The sequence below is a fragment of the Peromyscus maniculatus genome, chromosome 5 (assembly GCF_049852395.1).
Source record: "Peromyscus maniculatus bairdii isolate BWxNUB_F1_BW_parent chromosome 5, HU_Pman_BW_mat_3.1, whole genome shotgun sequence".
Taxonomy (NCBI): domain Eukaryota; kingdom Metazoa; phylum Chordata; class Mammalia; order Rodentia; family Cricetidae; genus Peromyscus; species Peromyscus maniculatus.
The window spans coordinates 63,713,561-63,736,285 of record NC_134856.1 but is presented as its reverse complement, the minus strand read 5'-3'; the positions used below and the strand labels follow the sequence as shown (position 1 = coordinate 63,736,285).

The 22,725-nt window shown below is 38.9% G+C and overlaps 1 protein-coding gene across 22 annotated transcripts in view; it reads left to right on the top strand.

The window, feature by feature from the left end:
* Positions 1 to 22,725, top strand: part of Ccdc7 (coiled-coil domain containing 7) — a 194,331-nt gene that overhangs the window by 19,003 nt on the left and 152,603 nt on the right. For all 22 annotated transcript variants that reach the window (XM_042277896.2, XM_076572384.1, XM_076572376.1 and 19 more), the window contains exons 8-14: positions 58 to 90; positions 1,249 to 1,403; positions 4,081 to 4,142; positions 5,396 to 5,452; positions 7,511 to 7,586; positions 18,743 to 18,773; positions 19,154 to 19,243. In XM_042277896.2, coding sequence (XP_042133830.2) covers positions 58 to 90; positions 1,249 to 1,403; positions 4,081 to 4,142; positions 5,396 to 5,452; positions 7,511 to 7,586; positions 18,743 to 18,773; positions 19,154 to 19,243 — 504 coding nt within the window. The remainder of the gene's footprint in view (positions 1 to 57; positions 91 to 1,248; positions 1,404 to 4,080; positions 4,143 to 5,395; positions 5,453 to 7,510; positions 7,587 to 18,742; positions 18,774 to 19,153; positions 19,244 to 22,725) is intronic.

Below are 22,725 nucleotides of genomic sequence, written 5' to 3'. Positions count from 1 at the left end.
CAGGTTCCTAGACACATGTGTATTAACTCTTAATTTTCCTTTTATTCCTTTATGAAGTGGTTTCAGCAACAAGTCAACCAAATGGAGGAGGTAAAGTATGAAACTTCTTAACTATTGACTACATTAGTAAGTATTTGACCCACTGGAAAATCTGTTTGAAGTTTGTATGAGGCAAATGTTTCAATAACCATTGATTATAAAGTAATATTTTGATTTAGGTTGAAAAATAATAAGTAGGTAGTAAAAATGTTCATCAGTGATTTGTGAGTTTTCTGCATGAGTCCAGGAGAGAATGGGATTTATTGGATCATTCTTTCTCCTAAAGAGTAATGAAAACTTCACTCACTTTCCTTTTTAAATTTACATAAAAGTGATAGAAATTTACCAACTTAAAATTTCTCCCCTGCTTAAAAATCATGCATGATACAAGCAGACATAAAATTATATTGGCTTTTACAAAATGCATTGTGTCCTTTAATGATATCCTTTGCATTTTAGATTTTCAAAGACTTTGAACACTGGAGTGAGAACAATTGGGCTCTGTCTTCAAGGACTTTGAATTCTCTTTTGGGAGATTGTGGATAGTCCTCTAGCATGAAAGAATAGTTTCCCAGGTAGCTTCAGGGATTGTTCAGAATTATTCTGCCGTTCTTTTGGCTGTGCTTATCATTCCCTCTAAATCAAACACTCTTAAAAAAAAGAGGCTTGCTATTCGGGATATAGAACTAGATGGTGAAAACAGAAAAGTGTAATCTTTACTCAGAAGCCTCTCTTCATTTTTGTTCCCTCTGGCTTGAAAGAGCCAAAGGTGTCTAAATGCTTCCCCATGCAAAATGAAAGCAAATTAACATCTGGGATTTAGTAGTTCAGTGTCGCAACTTTATCATTGTCTTTCTATAATTTATTACAGTGGAGTATTCTTAGAAAAAAATTGAGGTGAAACAATTGATTTAGAATTGTTCTTGTAAATATTTTTGAGTTGCATTTGTTGTTGTTGAGCCTTCTTAAAATTTTTATATAGCAAAATAATAAACGTCAGCTTTGACATGTAAACATCCTGAATGAACTGTAGCTCTATTTATAGTGAAGTGCCCTTCGATGCATTTGTAACTATTATACAGGTGTTTGGATATAGCTAACCATAAGATTAAATAAAAGTTATTCAGATTGATAAACGGAAATAATGAAATGCTTTTGAAGTATGAGCTCAAGTGGGTCTTTAGTAACTGGTCAATTTTGTTACTTTAGATAGGTAAAGATCAAAGCATTTTAGATGCAGATCTTCCATCAGATGACAAATTGGTCCATTCAAATATTGCGCAAATAGCAAATCTGGTACATAAATTTGAAGATCTGAAAAGTCGCCTAAGAGAACACAAGGGATCCCTGGTGTCTAAATATGTGTAAGTGCGATATAAGGATTAATTGAATTAAAATCAGTAATTAACATTGGATGTAAGCTAATTCAATGTTATTGCTTTACAAAGAACTTCTAGATGATATATGAATGTTTAGTTGCTTTTTTTTTATTTGAAGTTTTAACAGTTCGAGATGGTATTATTCAGTGCAGTAGACATTAGCCACAGAGGCTATTCAAATTCAATTTAGTAAATGAATTGGCTTCTGGGTCATACTAAACACATTTTAAGTACTCAATAGACATATATAGCTATTATTTAAAACTTCTGTTGGATAGTACTCTCTTTAAAACATCTGGATTGTAAACATGCTTCTGAATGCTGAAATAGAATAGTTGAAATAGATTTACATCCTGTCCCTCCTTTTCCTTCCTCCAGCCTTTCCCAGGTGCCTTCCCATGCCCCCTCAAATTAATAGCCTCTTTTTCTTTATTATTATTACATACATACATATATGTATTATAAGTATGCACAAATATATCATTACAACCTGCTGAATTTGTTTTTGTTGTTTGTGTATTATGGTTTCAGGGCTGACTATTCTGCACTGTACAGCCAATAAAGAGAGCTCATCTCTGAGACAGGCTAATTTTTTTCCCAGCAGTCAATAATTGTCTGTAATTCTTTGCTAGAGGTGGGGCCCTGCAAAAAATTTCACCTTCCAATTAGCATGTTCGTTGATACTGCCACTGTTATCCAGGATTATTTATGCAGCCATTTCTAGGAGAGATTGTTTCACAGTGCACTTTCTGATATTTTGGCTCTTACAATCTTTCCACCCCCTTTTCTGAGATGCTCTCTGAAAAATAGATTTAGAATGTAGTTGGGTATTATGCAGGTTTAGCAAATTAGTGATGGTAGATTCTTTTTTAAGGTCTGTTATCTCACTAGCTGTGTTGCTAATATTAGACATAATTTTCTTTCTATTGAATGGGCCTTATGTCCAGTCACACAGTTGCTGGTTACCAACATGTGAATGCCACCATTGCATCTTTATGCACATCTTGCCATGTTGTTCACTGTCAGAGTTCAACTGGATAGGACTCTTTAATTGCTTCCCTTGCTTGGCAGCTTGCAAAGTATCTTCTGGTACTATGGAAACTAGACTGCAGGAAGGAAGCTTTCAGATCAGATAGAGCTCAAATCATGAGTCCTGTGTCTGAAGTATGCAGCTTCTTCAACAATAGGGTTCTCCCTTCAACCTCCAAGAAGCAACCAAGGTCTATAGATAGTCTAATATTGTTTTAGGAGTCACTCAAGATACCCGATTCAACCATTCAATAGGTGGTTTCTCACTCTTGGGTCTCTCTTAGTTTTTGGGTTTTGAGGGGATCATTGTCACCTAATTGGCATAACTTCCTGTTAGGTAGATTGGTAGGTAGGTAAAAAGATAGATAAATAGATAGATAGACATACATACATACATACATACATACATACATACATACATACATGCATAGATACACACATACATAGATACATAGGTACATAGATAGATACATAGATACATAAATAGATACATAGACAGACAGCTATACACTTATATGTATTGTGTATAATTTTAGGTAAATATGGAACAATAGGGTTTCTTGAGGCTTTTTCTAGAAATCTTGGTGTTATCTGTCCCTCCTCTGTCTCTCACCTACTGTCTTGACCTCCCTCCCCTCCTCTCTAGTTGAACCCCCTCCATGTTTTTTCATTTCCCATTGCATATCACCTGTATCCTGCTATTCCTTCTCACGCTCCTCCCCCATGCCTATGGTCCCTGTATACTTTCGTAGTTTTAGTCTTTAGTCATTACTCCATGTTTTGTGCTCACATCTGAGGATTTGGATCTAGAAACCACAGATGAGAGAGAATCTTGTGTTTCTGGGTCTTGCATATCTGAATTTGATCAAGTGAATCCTAGTAGCAAATTCAATGTTTGCTTAAAAATTTTAAAACCAGGTTTAGAACTGTACTCTCAACCACTTTTCATCAAGAATATATAAAGCACTTTCATATTGTGAAAAGAAAAACTCATAGTTGGGAGAGGATAATACTCAGCATGCAATCTCTTCATGTGCTTTTCTATGAACTGTTATTACGTCGGTGCTGTAAGAAGGCTTCTGTACATTTTTGAGTTGTTTGTTGTCAAGAATATTTTTGAATGTATATTAGTGTTTACATTTGACATTTAAATGTCTTCTGTGCACAAGGTATTTTTCTCGTTATCACCTGGAAGCCTCGTAACTACTTTATGAGAAAGGTATTAGTGTATATAAGTTTTAACAGATAAAGAATCTAGAGAGAGACACACAGCAGCTAGCTCCAGGCCACATAGTTACAGGTTTGGAGAGGGTTGTCTCACTCTCAGGCTGCTCTTAGCACCACAGTGGATGATAATTAGCAAAAAGACATCTCCAGTTTCTACAGACTTGTTTTTGTTATTTTGGTTCTAAATGTTACTGGTGTATTTAATTGTATCCTGTATAATTCACAGAATTTGGCCTTTATAATATAGGATAGTTTTACTGTTCATTTATCTAAGTAACTATGAATGAAGGATAATTGATAGGTTAACTTTTATTCCACCAACCTCATTTGTCTAGTCTGTAAAGTATAGTTCCTTGGGCATGTAACTTATATGAAGATATGTTTTATTTATTGGCACTCTTAACAGTGATAAAGAGACTCCATCGGTTTCAGTGAAAACTTATGAAGGTGTAGAGAAGCAAATTGAAGGTAATATATTATAAATGCTTAAGCTTTATATAGTTCCCTAACTATATTAGCACTTCGATATTTAAAACTTAATTTTTACAATTTAAAAAATTACACAGTGGAGATCTCATCTATTTCTCCTTCCTAGGATGGTCCATGTGTCTGGGTCTTCCCTGTTAATTAGCTTCTCTGGAGTTGTGGGCTGTTGTAGTGGGTAGCCATTCCAGCTTTGCCGGATTATCCTTTGCTTTATATCTAGTATCCACTTATGAGTGGGTACATACCATGTGTGTCCTTCTGAATCTGGAGCCCACTACCTATGATGGGACACCTCGTGCATCCTTGAGGCAGGGGGAAGGGCTTGGACTTGCTTCTGCTGGATGTGCCTCCCCATGGGAGGCCTTCTCTTCTTGTGGTTGGGAATGGGAGGTCGGTTGAGAGGGGAAGGCTGGGGGAGGGGCAGGAGGAGGGGAGAGGGGGATCTTTGGTGTGTAAAATGAATGAAAAAAATTTCTTAATAAAAAAATAAGAATATAAAAAATTATACAGTGGTGAACTGAAGACACTGTTCAATAGGGAGTTTGATATTTCAATACAAGTTTTATTATAGTTTGGATTTGGGGAACTTAAAAGATTAATGCCAAGCTAAAGAGATGGCTCAGCAATTAAGAGCACTGGCTGCTTTTCCAGAAGACCCAAGTTTGATTCCCACATCCCCATGGCAGCTCACACCTGTCTGTAACTCCAGTTACAGAGGATCTGATTCTCTCCTCTGGTGTCTGCAGACATTGCACACATATGGTGCAGATACATGTATGCAGGCAGAACACTCAAACACATAAAGTAAAAAGTAAATACTCTTCAAGATGAATGCTATTATGATTTGGCTGTTGTTCCCCTGAAGTTGTTTTGTCTCCTGCTTGGGAAAAATCATTAAAATTAAAAATTTAGACTGTGAACTCAATTAGTGCATAGGATTGCTATATAAAATGTATGGGGTCACTGGCAGCAGGACCAGGATTTGGAGCCCATTACCTATGGAGGGGTACCTTGCTCAGCCTTGATACAGGGGGAGGGGCTTGGTCCTGCCTCAACTTGATATTCCAGGCTTTGTTGACTCTGAGGAGTGGATAGAGTTCGGGGTAGGGGAAAAGTGGGAGGTGAGTGAGAGGAAGGGAGGGAAGGGAAACTGTGGTTGATACGTAAAATGAAAAAAAAGGAGCTTTTAAGTAAACAAACAAATGTGTAATGGCAGATACTTGTATCTATTTCAGACTTCATAAAATCCCACTCAAATTTTGAATCTCAAGTTGATTCTGAAACTGAGCCAGGTAAGTAACCATTCATTTAAACATCATCATATTAACGCCTCCTAAAGGCTCCATAACCTTCCCAGTTACCACCACCCACTGGGGACAGAGTGTTCATGTACATGGACCTGTGGGGAACATTCTCATCCACAACACCATAGTAAGAAACCTCTGTATGCTTTCTGCTTTCAAGGTTTTGTCTGTTTGTTTGCTTGCTTGTTCTTAAGAAAGGGTCTCATGTATCCCAGGTTGGCCTCAAACAACAGCTCAGCAGCCTGGAAGCTCTTTCTCTTGTCTGTGCACAAGCGATCATTGCAGGAGTCTTGGCAAGTACCTGCACTGGGACCTGTTGAGATTTTTAGTATCAAAGACTGTTTAGGACTCTCATGTGTGTGTGTGTGTGTGTGTGTGTGTGTGTGTGTGTGTGTGTGTGTGTGTGTGTGTGTGTGTTTCACACCAAGGGAATCTGTTTCAGATAGCTAGTGGTGGTGACCCATATAGCTTTGCCATAGGGGACATAATGATGACCATATTGGCCATAATGATGGTAGCGCCAGCGCTGAGTTATGTCACCTATGGGATGTGCATGGGTTCAGGTTCTGTACCACAAGTGGGCACGGGCTAGCAGTGACTGTGAGGTCTGCATGCTGCTGTCTCCTGAGCTACTGCTTCCTCAGCAACCTCAGGGGAGATGTTGCATCTGCAGCTCTGGTGTCTGCATTGCTGGGGCTTTCAGACTGCAGCTGCGCCTTGGGCTGTGTAAACTTATGTGCTCTGGTAGTGGCTTATATGGTTGAGTCCTGGGCACACAGAAGACTAAAGATTGGGTTGCAGTGCTGTGTGCACATTGTGCAGTTCTGGGGTCCTGGGGACTTCTCAGATGCAGGGACGGTTTTCCTAGCTGCTTGTATGGGAGGGAGAGAAGTCTGGTGTGATTTCCATCTTTTATCTCTATACAAGGTTATTTTGGTCCCTTTGGCTTCTTTAGATTTTTCTCTTCATCTTTGATATTTATGAAGTCTGAATAGTATGAAATGTTTCAATTGTTTATGCTTTTTAGCTTCAGGCCAGCCAGATGGCTCAGCAGGTAAAAGCGCTTACTGCACAAGGGATGAGTTGGGTGATGAGTTGGTGTGTGATGAGTTAAGTCAGGACCCATGCCGGAGTGGGAGAACACAGAATCCCCACTGAGCCCTGTCACAGCCACCCCACATACACATCATGCACAACTATACAGTGATAACAAAAATGTTAAATGTTTAAAAAAAAATACCGTCTCATCAATCTTGAATACTCAATTGCATTTTTGCCTCATTAGTTTCTCCATTTGGGGAGTTTCCAATGAGTTTCATGCTCAGTGACTTTTTTCAAGCAAGCTGTTTTAATGGTTTGCAAAATACCCTTAAGAATTATCTAAAAATGTGTAGGTTGTTTTCCAAAGGATTCCAAGTATTTAATCACATATTTTTTTGTCCTGACAGTAGCTGTATAGAGTAGGCATATTTATTAGACAACAATAGACTATTGTCTGGTTATTATGATGATTAAAAGAGCCCACGCAGATTAGAACACATTGATTGGCACAATGCAAGTGCTTCTAAAAGAGTAACGGTGATGATTCTGTATTATTTATTTTTATTTACTGCCTGTACCAATCACAAAACATTCTTTGTTACAGTATTATAGAGCTTTAGCATTTCCTTTCACTTATTTATTAGAGTTTTTGCTTATATTGCCCATCTGCTCTTATATGTAGCCAGTTTTTTCCTAAGTAATAAATACTTTAATTAGTTGTTTAAAATTCCTGCCTGATAACTTAAAAACACCTGCTGTATCTGAATTCTGTGCTCATAATTACTTGTCTCTTTAGAGTGTGTTTTTTGCCTCTGAATATACCTTATATTATAACTATTTCCTGTTGGAAGCCAGAGACAATATAGAGGGTAAAATAAAATAAGGTAAATGTGGTTGAAAGTACCATGTCACCTCCTTATGCTTGTTTAGTTCCCCATCTATGTCACTGAATTGTATGATCATATAAGTGCAGCCATTATAATACCTTTATATTTTTTGTAATAGAAGCTCCTTATTCAGTGACTGATCGGATGAATGTGATGATAAACATATTTAAAAATCAGACAAATATGTTAGAGAGGTAAGCTTTGAAAATAATTATTTCTTATTTTCTAGTTATAAAATTCAATTCATAGAATAGAAACATTGGGAGTATAGATAAGAAATAAGGCTGTCATCAAAAGCTGACCTCTCAAATGTATGTATTTATCTATGTATATATGTGTGTATGTATGTATATGTGTATATATATGATTTTAATTATCATATGTATAATTTTAAATTTTTAAATTACAAATACACAGGTTATAAATATATGCTTTGGAAAAAACTATGCTGATTCCTCAAAAAAAAGTAAAAATGAAACATTATCCAACAATCCATTTCTGAGAATATACTTAAAAAATGTCAGTGAGGTCTCGAAAAGACACATATACACCTCTTTTCTTCAGTACTGTTTATAACATCAAAACACAAATTTCCAACAATGGGTGGCTAGAGAAACAAAATGTGGCACAGTGGATCATTTGTCTTAAAAGAAATATGGACAGATATGACAATGTAAATAAAACATGGGGACATTATGCTAAATCAAATAAGCCAGCCACAAAAAGACAAAAAGTATGTGGTTTCCCTTACATGAGATACCTAGAGTAGTCAGATTCACAGGATGTAAAGCAATGATTGTCAAGGAATGAGGAGAAGGGTAAGAAACAATTACTCTAATACATACAGAGCTTCACAGCTTTCCCCCGACCACTGTGGCCTGTTCGTTGGTGTCCTCCGGTTCACTTCACGTTTTGGCAGTTGTGTTGGTGAAACTTCCCAGGTGTAGCTTCTGATGTTATCAAGTGATATGACCTCACAGAAAACTCCCTGATCCTCTGGCTCTTACAATCTGTCTACACCCTCTTCCCAAACATTCCCTGAGTCTTAGCTTTTAGAGTGTTTTGTAGAGGTAGCCATTGGGACTGGGATTCACAACTCTGCATTTTGATTGGTTGTGGTTTTCTGTTGTGATCTCTGTCTGTTGCAAAGAGAAATTTCCTTGATGAGGGGTGAAGACTACACTTATCTGCTGTATAAATACAAATGTTTATTCTTTCTTATAAAGGACCGGGTTGCCTTAGTAAATTAGTGATTATAAATTCTCCTACAGTCACCATGATTTCACTAGCACTAAGTATTTAGCTAGTTTTCCAGTGCTCGGTATGGTTTCCCTCATATTGAGTGGGTCTTAAGTCCAATTAGAGAACCATTGGTTATCAACAAGAGACCCTATGCCACTACTTCATCCTGTTGTGCTGGCCAGTAATGTGGTTATTAGACATCATAGTGGAGTGGGACTATTGGTTGCTTCTCTCCTTTGGAAGCACATGATTCCTCTTGTTACCATGAAAGCTAGTCCTCAGGAAGAGGCCATTCAGGTCAGTCCATCTCAGGGGTCTCTGAGCCTTGTTTCAAAGTGCATAGTATCCTCGGCAATAGGAACTTACCTTCTACCTCTGAGGAACAGCCAAGGACAACAGCAATAGGTTACATGTTTGGGGAGGCCCTTAGCCCTGGCCAACAACTCAAAAGAAGACTTCTTGTGTCTGGTACTGGGGTTTCTGTTAGGTGGTCTTTGGCTCTTGGAGGAAGCACCATCAGTCCAGATGAGAAAAGTTTATAGGAACTATATATGTATATTTACACACTATATTGCATGCACTATAGGTTTTTAAAGTAAATGGTTAATAGTGTGTTTCCTCGTGGTGTTTTCAGCATTGTTATTTTATATACCTACCTTCATCTACTGTATTCATCTCCCTCCCTCTTCCACAAGGCTTTTCCTCTATCAAATCACTTACATTTGACCATTCATGTTTTACCTTCCGCCCACGTTCTTCTGTAGTTACTTCCCTCCTCCTGCCTCAGGAGCCCCCTTTGCCCACGTCCATTATCAGATCACTGTATCCTCCCACCCCCCTTTACCCTCTTCCCACCTTCTCCTGGACATACCATTCGTCAGTTGTAGGACATGTAGGTTTTTTCTGTCTCCTAGCTATTGTGAATACAGAAGCAATGAACATGGCTGAGCAAATATCTGCGAAGTATGGATACAGAGTCTTTTGGGCACATGTCAAGGAGTGGTGTGGTTGGGTCATATGTAGATGTATGTTTAGCATTTTGAGACTTTTCCACACTGATTTCCATAGGGGCAATCCTACCAACAGTGAATGAGGGTTGCCCCACCCCTCAGGCATCCCCTCTGGCATTTGTTGTCTGTTGTTCCATTGATCTTTGTCTTCTGACTCAGGGAAGATGAAATATCAAAGTTTGTTTGATTTGCATTTCCTTAATTGCTAGGAGCACTTTGGGAGATGTTTCTAGCCATTTTAATAATTATGGCTTTGTATCTCTAGCTATATGCTGCTGTACTCATTCCTTTCTTCAGCCCAAAATAATGCTTCCCGTATTTTCCTTAGGCTTGTTGTGTTGTTTATAATAGTTTTATTAAAACTATAGTTTTCCCTCCCTCCTTTCCTCCTGTTCCCTCCCCCACTTCTCTTCCACACCCCTTCCCCAAACACTCCTCCTCCGTCTCCATTCAGAAAGGGTAAGGTCTCCCATGAGAGTCAATGGCACATGGCATATCAAGTTGAGGCAGGACCAAGCTCCTCTCCCCTGCATCAAGGCTGAACAAAGCATCGCACCATAGGGAATAGGTTTCAAAAAGACAACTCATGAACCAGGGACAGGTCCTAGTCCCACTGCTAGGGGTCCCACAACAGACCAAACTACACAGCTGTTGGAGAGGGTCTAGGTTGGTCCCATGAGGCTCCCTAGCTGTCAGTCTAGAGTCTGTGAGCTCCCACTTGCTTATGTCAGTTGTCTCTGTGGGTTTCCCCATCGTGATCTTAAACTTCCTTGCTCATATAATCCCTCCTCCCTCTCTTCAACTGGACTCCCAGAGCTCAGCCTTGTGTTTAGCTTTGTATCTCTGCATCTTCTTCCATCAGTTACTGGATGAAGGTTCTATGATGACCATTAGGGTAGTCACCACTCTGATTACCTGAGAAGGCCAGCTCAGGCATCCTCTCCACTATTGTTAGGAGTCTTAGCTTGGTTCATCCTTGTGGATTCCTGGAAGTTTCCCTGGTACCATCCCTCCCTTCACTTGACCATCCTGATCCCTCATGTTCCCATCCCCCATCTACCCCCTTCTACTCCCCTCTCCCACCTCCAATTTACCCAGGAGATCTCATCTATTTTCCCTTCCCAAGGCGATCCATGTGTTCCTCTTAGGGTCCTCCATGTTACCTAGCTTCTCTGGGGGCTGTAGATTGTAGCCTGGTTATCCTTTGCTTTACATCTAATATCCACTTATGAATGAGTATATACCATGTTTGTCTTTCTGGATCTGAGTTACCTCACTTGGGATGTTTTTTTTCCCTAGTTCCATCCATTTGCCTGCAAATTTTATGCTGTCATTGTTTTTTACTGCTGGTTTTTTACTGCTGAGTAATACTCCATTGTGTAAATGTACCACATTTTCTTTATCTATTCTTCAGTTGAGGGGGATCTAGATTGTTTTCAGATTCTGGTTATTATGAATAATGTTGCTATGAACATAATTGAGCAAGTGTCCTTGTGGTATAATTGAGCATCCTTTGGGTATATGCCCAAGAGTAGTATCACTGGGTCTTGAGGTATATTGATTCCCAATTTTCTGAGAAATTGCCATACTAATTTCCAAAGTGGCTGTACAAGTTTGCATTCCTACCAGCAGTGGAGGAGTGTTCTCCTTACTCTACATCCTCTCCAACATAGGCTGTTATTAGAGTTTTTGATCTTAGCCATTCTGACAGGTGTAAGATGGTATCTCAGAGTCATTTTGATTTGTATTTCTCTGATGGCTAAGGATGCTAAGCAGTTCCTTTAATGTGTTTCGGCCATTTGTGATTCTTCTGTTGAGAATTCTCTGATTAGATCTGTACCCCATTTTTTAATTGGATTATTTGGTATTTTGATGTCTAGTTTCTTGAGTTCTTTATATGTTTTGTATATCAGCCTTTTGTCAGATGTGAGGTTGGTGAAGATCTTTTCCCATTCTGTAGACTGCCGTTTTGTCTTTTTGACATTGTCCTTTGCCTGAAAGAAGCTTTTCCGTTTCAGAAGGCCCCATTTATTAATTATCGATCTCAGTATCTATGCTACTGGTGTTATATTCAGGAAGTGGTCTACTGTGTCAATGCGTTCAAGACTACTTCCCACTTTCTCTTCTATCAGGTTCAGTATAACTGGATTTATTTTGAGGTCTTTGATCCTCCTGGACTTGAGTTTTGTGCAGGGCAATAGATATGGATCTATTTGCATTCTTCTACATGCCGACATCCAGTTATGCCAGCACCATTTGTTGAACTTGCTTTCTTTTTTCCATTGCACAATTTGGATTCTCTGTCAAAAATCAGGTGCATGGATTTATGTCAGGATCTTCCATTCGATTCCATTGATCCACATGTCTGTTTTTATTACTATAGTTCCATAGTAGAGCTTGTAGTCAGGTTGGTGATACCTCCAGAAGTTCCTTTACTTTACAGGGTTGTTTTAGTTATCCTGGATTTTTTTTTTCATATGAAGTTGAGTATTGTTCTTTCAAGGTCTGTGAAGAATTGTGTTGAGTATCAGGGTAACTATAGCCTCATAAAAAGAGTTTGGCAATGTTCTTTCTGTTTATATTATGTGAAACTATTGAGGAGTATTGGTATTGGCTCTTCTTTGAAATCCTGGTGGAATTCTGCACTGAAACCATCTGACGGGGACGTTTTTTTGGTTGGGAGACTTTTAATGACAGCTTCTATTTCCTTAGGGATTATAGGTCTATTTAAATTATTTATCTGGTCTTAATTTAATTTTGGTATGTGATATCTATCCAGACAATTGTTCATTAATTTAAATTTTCCAATTTTATGGAGTACAGGTTTTTGAAGTATGGCCTAATGATTCTCTGGATTTCCTCAGTGTCTGTTGTTATGTCCCCCTTTTCATTTCTGATTTTGTTAAGTTGGATATTCTCTCTCTGCCTTTTGGTTAGTTTGGATAAGGGTTTATTTATCTTGTTGATTTTCTCAAAGAACCAACTCTTTGTTTCATTGATTCTTTGTATTGTTCTCTTTGTTTCTATTTTATTGATTTCAACCCTCAATTTGATTATTTCCTGTCATCTACTCCTCCTAGAGGAGTTTGCTTCTTTTTCTTCTAGAGCTTTCAGGTGTGCTGTCAAGTCACTAGTGTGAAATTTCTCCAAATTCTTTGTGTAGGCACTTAGAGCTATGACCTTTCCTCTTAGCACTGCTTTCATAGTGCCCCATAAGTTTGGGTATGTTGCGTATTCATTTTCGCTGAATTCTAGGAAGTCTTTAATTTCTTTCATTATTTCTTCCTTGACCTAGTGGTGATTCAGTTGAGCATTGTTCAGTTTCAGATTTTACAGGCTTTCTGCAATCTGTACTCTTGTTGAATTCTAACTTTAAGCCCTGGTGATGTGATAAGATACAGGGGATTATTCCAATTTTTTTTTTATATCTGTTGAGATTTGATTTGTGACCAAGTATGTGTTTAATTTTAGAGAAGATTCAGTGAAGTGTTGAGAAGAAGGTATAGTCTTTCGTGTTTGGGTGGAATGTTCTATAGTTGTCTGTTAAGCCCATTTGAATAATAACATCTGTTAGTTCCCTTATTTTTCTGTTAAGTTTCTGTCTGGAAGACTTGTCCATTGGTGAGAGTGGGATGTTGAAATCTCCCACAATTAGTTTGTGTGGTTTTGATGTGTGATTTAAGCTTTAGTAATGTTTCTTTTACAAATATGGATGCCCTTGTATTTGGGGTATAAATGTTCAGAATTGAGACTTCATCTTGATGGATTTTTCCTGTGATAAATATGAAACATCCTTCTCCATCTTTTTTGATTAATTTTACTTTAAAGTCTATTTCATTAGATATTAGGATAGTTACACCAGCTTGCTTCTTTCCATTTGATTGGAAAATCTTTTTACAACCCTTTACTCTGAGGTTATATCTGTCTTTGAAGTTGAGGTGTGTTTCTTGTATATAACAGAAAGATGGACCTTGTTTTTGTATCCATTCTGTTACCCTGTGTCTTTTTATAGATAAATTGAGTCCACTGATATTAAGAGATATTAATAACCAATGATTGTTAATTCCTGTTATTTATTTATTTATTTATTTATTTATTTATTTATTTATTTATTTAGTTTTAGTTTTAGTGGTGGTGGTGGTGGTGGTGTCTATGTGTCTCCTTTCTTTAGGATTTGCAGGTGTGAGATTATCTATTGCCTGTGTTTTCATGGGTGCAACTATCTTCCTTGGGTTGAAGTTTTCCTTCTAAACACTTTCTGTAGGGCTGGATTTGTGGGTCGATATTGTTTAAATCTGGTTTTGTCGTGGAATATTTTGTTTTCTCCATCTATGGTGATTGAATGTTTTGCTGGATATAGTAGTCTGGGCTGGCATCTGTAGTCTCTTAGTGTCTGTAAAACATCTGTCCAAGACCTTCTCACTTTCAGAGTCTCCGTTGAGAATTTGGGTGCAATTCTGATAGGTCTGCTTTTGTATGTTACTTGGCATTTTTTCCTGTACAACTCTTAATATTCTTTCTTTATTTTATATGTTTAGTGTTTTGATTATTATGTGTCAAGGGGACTTTTTTTTGGTCCAGTCTATTTGGTATTCTGTAAGCTTCTTGTACCTTTATAATCTTGTCCTTCTTTAGGTTGGGAAAGTTTTCTTCTATGAGTATGTTGAATATATTTTCTGTGCCTTTGAGTTGGAATTCTTCTCCTTCTTCTATCCCTATTTTTAGGTTTGGTCTTTTCATGGTGTCCCAGATTTCCTGGATGTTTTGTGTTAAGAATTTGTTGGATTTAACATTTTCTTTGACTGATGAATCTATTACTTCTATCATATCTTCAACACCTGAGATTCTCTCTTCCATCTCTTGTATTCTATTGGTTATGCTTGCATTTGTAGTTCCTGTTTGCTTACCCAGATTTTCCATTTCCAGAATTCCCTCAGTTTGTGTTTTCTTTATTGCCCCTATTTCAATTTTCAAGTCTTGAACTATTTCCTTTGCCTGTTTGATTGTTTTTTCTTGGCTTTCTTTAAGGGATTTATTGATTTCTTCCAATTTTTTGTTTGTCTTTTCCTTGAAAAAAGGGAATTTTTCATTTCTTTTTTAAGTGTCTCTATCATCTTCATGAAGTTATTTTTTAAGGTTTTTTTTTTCTGCTTCATCTGTGTTGGGATGTTCATGTTTTGCTGCTGTAGAACCACTAGGTTCTGGTGGTACCATATTGCTCTTTATGTTGTTTACCCATCTGGGTTTGGGATAATTATAGGAACAGGTGTTGATTCTTATGATGACTTTGTTGGATGGATCTTTGTTCCTTTATTGTCTGTTTCCTTTATTGTCTTTTGGCCTGAATGGCCAAGGGTTCTGGTGATTGGCTGGTTGTCATGCCCGGTAGGGTGTCTCAGCTGAGGTTTGTGGGGGTTTGGGTGCCTAGGTCCAGTGTATCGTCCAGTTCTTCTGGCTGGGGTGGGCTTTACTTGTGCCTATGGGGTCTGTTCTTTTAACTGGTGTGGATGGATTGTTGCTGTGCCTATGAAGTTTGTTCTTCCAACTGGTGTAGGTTTTGCTATGCCTGTTCTTCTATCTTGTGCCTAAAGGGTCTACTGATGTTGCTGGAGATGGTTGTTCACAGGGAGGCTGCTGTGGTAGGTGGGATTGGGCAATGGAGTGAGTCTGTTCTTCCAACTGGTGTAGGTAGTGCTTGTGCCTATAGCAGCTGTTGATGTTGCAGGGGATTGTTGGCTAGTGGGGAGGATGATGGGTTCAGTGGATTTGGGCAGCAGAGCGGGTCTTGTAGGTTACAGAGTCAAATGGATGGTGGTGGTGGTGGTGGTGGTGGTGGTGGTGGTGGTGGTGGTGGTGGTGGAGCAGCCTGCCCACGGGACTCTTACCTGCTGGCTGGCTGCTGGGGCTGAGATGGAAGGAGGACAGGCTCGGGATGTTCCTTGGGACTTGGGGCCTAGAGATTGGAGACCAGTCACTCACCTCTTCTTCCAGTTGATGCAGGTGGTACCTGCACCTCCAGGGGCTCCAGATATTCCCAGCGGTGGTTGGCCAGGAGGAGGAGTTAGGGTGATGGAGTGGGTCTTGTAGGTTGCAGAATCCAATGTGTGGCAGTGCAGCAGTGGAGTGGCCTGCCTGCAGGACTCTTGCCTGTTGGCCATCTGCTGGGGCTCGTGTGTGTGTGTGTGTGTGTGTGTGTGTGTGTGTGTGTGTGTGTGTGTATGTGTGTGTGTGTGTGTGTGTGTGTGTGTGTGTGTGTATTAGGCGGCTCATGTCATCAAAATTTTTTCTTTGTCCTTCAATCATAGCAGACAGTGTGTCTGAATGTATTATTTTAGGTTGGCTGTCATAGTCTTTTAGGACATGAAATGCATTGCTCCAAGCTGTTCTTGCTTTCAAAGTTCCCATTGAGAAATCAATTATTATTCTGATAGTTTTCCTTTATATGCGCTTTGTGTTTTTCTCTTGTAGCTTTCCATATACTTTTTTTTGTTATGTAAACTTAGTGTTTTTTTTAAACCAGGGTTTCACATTTATTTCAATGGTTCAGCAAATATATACACACACGTACATGTACATACATGTCATATATACATATGTGGAGATTAAGACAGAAAAAAGCATAGTAAAAACTAAAATTGGGAATCTAGGTAAAGAGTGTGGACACTTTTATTGTAGCACCTGGCTACTTTCCTGTAGCTTTGGGATTTTAAACACAAGGACACAGATTTCAATAATCACATGAAGCTAGCCTACACTGTCTACAAGTAGAAACACAGCAACAACGATAAATTTAGGACAGTGGATTTCTGGGAAGGATTAGCTCATGAGAGAGAACCTCCCAGGAGCTTCTGGTACGGCAAGTATCTCTACTTGAGTGTGAATGCTGGATTTTCCTTTCTAGGAATTATTATATAGTCCACACATTTTTTGTTCTTAGTATATATTTCCAGACTAGGAAAAGGTAAAAACAATGGGATGAAGTATATAAAAAATCTTTTTGAAGGAAAATCACTACCCACGATTTTGTGTGTGTGTGTGTGTGTGTGTGTGTGTGTGTGTGTGTGTGTGTGTATAAATAAACTGTTTTGCTTTGTATGATGTAAGGGGGCTTCTGCTAAGGAAGTCACACTCCTAAGGTCAGGCTACAGAACTGTACTGGCCGTGAGATTATCATCTTAGTTTCCAAGAGAAAGTTCAATCACCAATTCTCAACACTGATTAGTTTGACATTATGTAATATGTTTTTTCTAAACAATTCCTATGGATTATATAACACACCACAGTAAGTATTTGAGAATAAAATTAGTGTTTTAACTATGACATTCCATGGGAATTTTATTTTCTGGCCTTGTCTATTTGGTTTTCTGTGTGCTTCTTATATTTGTATGAGGGAGACTTTCTTGAGCTGAGGGGAGTTTTCTATGACTTCGTTTTCTATGTCATTGATTTTGGATTCCTTTCCCTCGTCTATGACTATATTTTGAAGGCAGGTTTTTTTTCATGATGTCCAAGATTTACTGCATGTTGGTTTCCTGTGTTTTGTTTAATTTAATTCATGTTTCTCTTCTATTTGGTCCAGATCCTCCATTTCATCTTTGGGACCTGGTATTCTGTTTCCTACTTGATCCATTCGAGTTGTCCAGCTTTCCTTTGAGGGTTCGAGTTTGGGCTAGTGGGTTTTTCAGTCCCATCTTCATTTCAACTGGCTTCTTTCTCATTCTGCTCAGCGCTTCTGTGTATTGATTAAACTCTGTTCTCAAGTCTTGGATTGTTTCCGTCAGTCCCATCAGCATAATGTCTGTGTCTTCTCGGCATCAGTCAGGCATTTATTCTCCTTACATGTTTCTCTTTGCTTTCACTGAACTGTTTCTTTGTGTCTTCTTTAAACACCGTTAGTTCTTTGAGGAGGATTATGATTATTCTTTTAATTTCTGTATCCTGAGATTCATCTAGGGCAGTGATTTTCAACCTTCCCAAAGCTGTGACTCTAATACAGCTCTTTGTGTTGTGGTGAGCCCCAGCCATAAAATTATTTTAGTTGCTATTTCATAACTGTAATTTTGCTACTGTTATGAATCATAATGACCCTCAAACGGGTTGCGATCCACAGGTTGAGAATCACTGATCTAGGGTATTCTCATTTGGCAAGCATTTTCTTAGGACTGGTAGGCTTTTAAAAGAAGATACCGATTTGATCTTTCATATTGGGGTATTCCTGTGGTGAGATCTAGGCATGTGAACTCCTTTGTTAGTTTTGATAGAGGTTTAGCAGGGTGAGCAATCAGAGAGGATGTGAGAGTGGGTGGGGTCTAGAGGTTGGAAAGGGCTTGGATGGAATGAAGTCTGGTGAGCAGAAGGGACTTGGGCTGGTATAAAGGATGTGCTTCCTGTTCCAAGTTGGAAGTATGGGGATAGATAGGTCTGAGTGGAATGTTTAGATATGATATTGGGGTCTCCTTCAGTATGGCAAATAGGTAGGGGGGATACTGGCTTAACCCTAGAGTTCCTCTGCAGTGAAGGCAGGAAAGACAAGCCTAGGCTGGTGCAGTGATTGTGGAACCCAGGCTAAATCTGGTAGGTTATGGGAAAGATGTGGATAAAAAGGTGAAGGGTGTTCACCAGGCTAGACTGTGGAGGAGGATGTGGGAAGTTAGGGTACATTCTGGCAGACATCTACAGTGATAGTCAAATGGGTCTGGGATGTGGGATTTGGGACCCCGTGGAAGCCTAGGGGTCACTTCTGCCAGGCAGGACTGGCCAGACTAGGCCAGCATGCTGGGATCCAGGCTAGATCCAATGTGATATGGAAAAACAAGTATTGGGTGGGGAGGGTACTCATTAGGCTAAACTCTGGAAGAGGATGTGGGAAGTCTGGGTATGGTATGGTGCGGTAAAGGCCGCCCAAAGGGTCCTGTGGGCAGATGCCTATAGAGAGGATCCTGGCAGAAGTCTAGATGTTGGCCACAGAACAAGAGAAAGTTGTGAGACTAGACAGGAGAGCCTGTTAAAAATCTTTAAAAAGAAAATGTAAATGTGCTCCATAACTAAAAATATGTATATATTTATTATAGTATAGTTACTTTTGGTCTGTTTTTCAGAGCTTTAAATGATCAGAGTATAATTGAGACTGTAAGTATAATGTTCCTAATTTGATATTGAACTTTGCCCTTGATTTTTGGAGAGACTCCACAAATGGCCATTTTCTGTTGTTGTAATTAGAGAGTAGCACTCACTCATTTCGCCCAGCTTCTCTGAGCTCTTGAGCTAGAAGGCATTGCATGTTCTTTTCACTTTCTAGACATCATGATCACTCAGAAACACTTCTGAAGTACTAAGCTGGAATCTCCTGCTCATCTCGCCATGTCATTTCAAAAAGCAGAATAGAAATTAATGCTAGTGCTCATTCTTTTCATGCTGTAGTGAAGTTTGTCTTACATTAATAATGAAGTATTGAAATAAATCTTACTGAGATGCTTGACTTTGATTGGAATTATTTCATTTGTCTTTAGAAATATAAACAGATGGAAGCTGATTTTCAAGTTTTATTAGTGGAGAAAACCCTATTGGAAGGTGAAATACGGAAGTTGAGGGAGTCAGAGGTTGGTATATGCAAGTGATAATAATGCCATACAGTACCCAATAAGGTCTAATATCATAGAAATGGGAATCAGAGTAACATTTAGTTTTTTTATGACACATTTCTAATAGTCATAATTTTTAGAAGCTCTGATTTAAAAACTCAAATTAATATTTTAAAATTCTGTATGAACTATCAAATCCATAAGGATGCTATAAAAATAGAAACAATTCAGTTATTATGAAAGGCATTTTTTCACTTTAACCTTTTTTCTTTTTATTTATTCTTCTCTCATACAGTATCCCCATTTCCTTTCCCTTCACTCCTCTCAGTTCCCACCACTGAATCCCTTCTCCCCAAGATCCACTGCTCCTCTGTTTCCCTTGAGAAAAGAGCAGGCCTCCCAGTGATATCAACCGAACATGGATAACAAGATGCAATAAGACTAGGCACAAACTCTCACATCAAGGCTGGGTGAGGCAACTCAGTAGGAGGAAAAGGGTCCCAAGAGCAGGCAGAAAGAGTCAGAGTCACAACCCAATCCCACTGTTAAGGAATCCCACAAAAAACACCAAGCTAAATAACCACAATATATATGCAGAGGACCTAGCGCAGACACATGCAGGCTCCAAGGTTGCCGCTTCAGTCTCTGTGATTCCCTATGAGCCATGGTTACTTGATTCTGTGGGCTGTTTTCTCCTGGTGTTCTTGACCCCTCTAGCTCCCACAATCCTTCCTCCTCCTCCCCCTCTTCTATGGGTTTCCCAGAGTTCTGCCTAATGTTTGGCTGTGGGTCTCTGCATCTGCTCCCATCAGTTGCCAGAAGAAGCCACTTTGATGACAATTTGAGCTAGGTGCCTATCTATGAGTATAGCAGAATATCATTAGAATCATTTCATTGACTTTTTTTTTTTTTTTTTTTTGGTTCTACCCTAGGAATCTGGGCCACCCTGCTTCTGGCTCCTGGCCATCCAGGCAGTGTCTGGCATGGGCTCCCAAATTAGACCAGTCACTGGTTGGCCACTCCCACAAGCTCTGAGCCACCATTGCCCCAGCACATCATGCGGGCAGGATAGGGTTTGGGTCCAAGGTTTTGTGGCAGTGTTGGTGTCCTAGTCCCACCACTGGAAGCCTTGCCTGGTTATGGAAGATGGCTGGTTCAGGCTCCATATCCTCCATTACTAGGAGTCCGTGCTAGGGTCACCCTCATAGGTTCCAAGAAATTTCCACTGCACTAGGTTTCCACATTGCCCCCTAGACGTCCCCCTATTTCCAGCTGTCTCTCACTGTACTCTCGTTCAGTCCCTCCCTTCTCCACCTGATCTCTGCCCCCCCCCCCGTCCCAATCCCCACTTACCCCTAGTCTACCCACAGAATCTATTCTAGTCCACTTCCCGGGGAGATGCATGTGTTCCCATAGAGCCTTCCTTGATACTTAGCCTCTCTGGGTCTGTGGATTGTAGCATGATTATCTTTTACTTAATAGCTAATACCCACTTATAAGTGAATATATATCATATTTGTCTTTCTGGGTTTGGGTTGCTTTGTTCAAGATGATTTTTTTTTCTAGTTGTATCCATTGCCTGCAAATTTCATGATATTATTTTATTGAACTGCTGAGTAATAAATACTCTGTTGTGTAACTGTACCACATTTTCTTTACCCATTCCTTGGTTGAAGGACATCTAGATTGTTTCCAGATTCTGACTATTATGAATAAAGCTATTATGAGCATAACTGAACAAGTGTCCTTGTGGTAGGATGGACATCTTTTGGGTGTGTGTCCAAGAGTGGTATAGCTGGGTCTTGAGGTAGATCGATTCCCAATTTTCTGAGGAACCACCATATTGATTTCCATAGTAGCTGTATAAGTTTACACTCCCACCAGCAGTGGAGGAATGTTTCCACTTGCTCCATATCCTCACCAGGATGAGCTCTCACTTGTGTTATTGATCTTGGCCATTCTGACAGGTATAAGATGGAATCTCAAAGTAGTTTTGATTTGCATTTCTCTGCTAAGAATGTTGAACATCTCTTTAAGTGGTTCTCAGCCATTTGAGATTCTTCTGTTGAGAATTCTCTGTTTAGATCTGTAACCCATTTTTAATTGGATTATTTGGTTTGTTGATGTCTAGTTTCTTGAGTTCTTTATATAGTCTGGATATTAGCCCTCTCTCAGATATGGGGTTGGTGAAATTTTTCCATTCTGTGAGCTACCATTTTGTCCTATTGACAGTGTCCTTTGCCTTCCAAAAGCTTTCCAGTTTCATGAGTTTCATTAATTGCTGATCTTAGTGCCTTCACTATTAGTGTTCTGTTTAGGAAGTTGTCTCCTGTGCCAATTTATTCAAGGATAGTCCCTAATTTCTCTTTTATCAGGTTCAGTGTGTCTGGTTTTATGTTGAGGTCTTTGATCCACTTGAACTTGAGTGTTGCACATCATGATAAATATCGATCTATCGGCATTCTTCTACACAACAACATCCAGTTATGCCAGCACCATTTGTTGAAGATTCTTCCTTTTTTTCTATTGTGTATTTCTGGCTTCTTTATCAAAATCAGGTGTCCACAGGTGTGTAGATTTATGTTTGGGTCTTCAATTCAATTCTATTGATCAACATGTCTATCTTTATGCCAATATCATGTGGTTTTTATTGCTATAGCTCTGAAGTACAGCTTTCAATGAGGGCTGGGGTTGGAATTTTGATGTAGATTGTGTTGAACCTGTAGATTGCTTTTGGTAGGATGACCGCTTTTACTATGTTAATCCTACCAATCCATGAACATAGGAGAGCTTTCCATTTTCTGATATCTTCTTCAGTTTCCTGAAAGACATTTATATGACAAATATTTGACTTCATAAATTTGTTAGTGAATGAGAGTCAGAATTTTGTCCCCACTTCCACCTTCTTGGAGCTAAAGACTGAATCCCAGGCCTTGTGATTGTTAGGCAAAACCTACCCCTGCACTAAATCCCCAGCCCCAAAGTCTTTTAAATAAATCTTATGTTCTCTATGATTAGTTAATTATACCAACTAGTATGAGTAGAAATAAGTGCAATGCCAATGATACAAGAAAATTTGCTTCCTTTATATTTTCTTTTTTTGCTATTTTTATTCATGTTATAAATTCAAACTACAGGCAAGAGTCAAATAAAAGTCAAAATTTTTTAACCAGTTAAGCCATTGTACGCATAGCTGAAAGAAAATACTCTCCTTTTGGATTTTTGGAGATGTTTTTCTTACTCTGTACAGCAGGCTAGCCAAGACCTCACATCAACCCACCTGCCTTAATCTCTCAAGTGCTGGGAAACCAGATATGGACCATTGTGCCCATGGATTAATCTTCAACCCACTTTTGTTGGTTATTTGATATTTCTTTGATACTGGAGGAGAAAGTAGATATTATTTTCCATCAGTTCCCTCTCATTATTTGGTATTTACTGGTCTACAATGTGTATGAGTTTATATATATATAATATAATATATATATAATATATATATA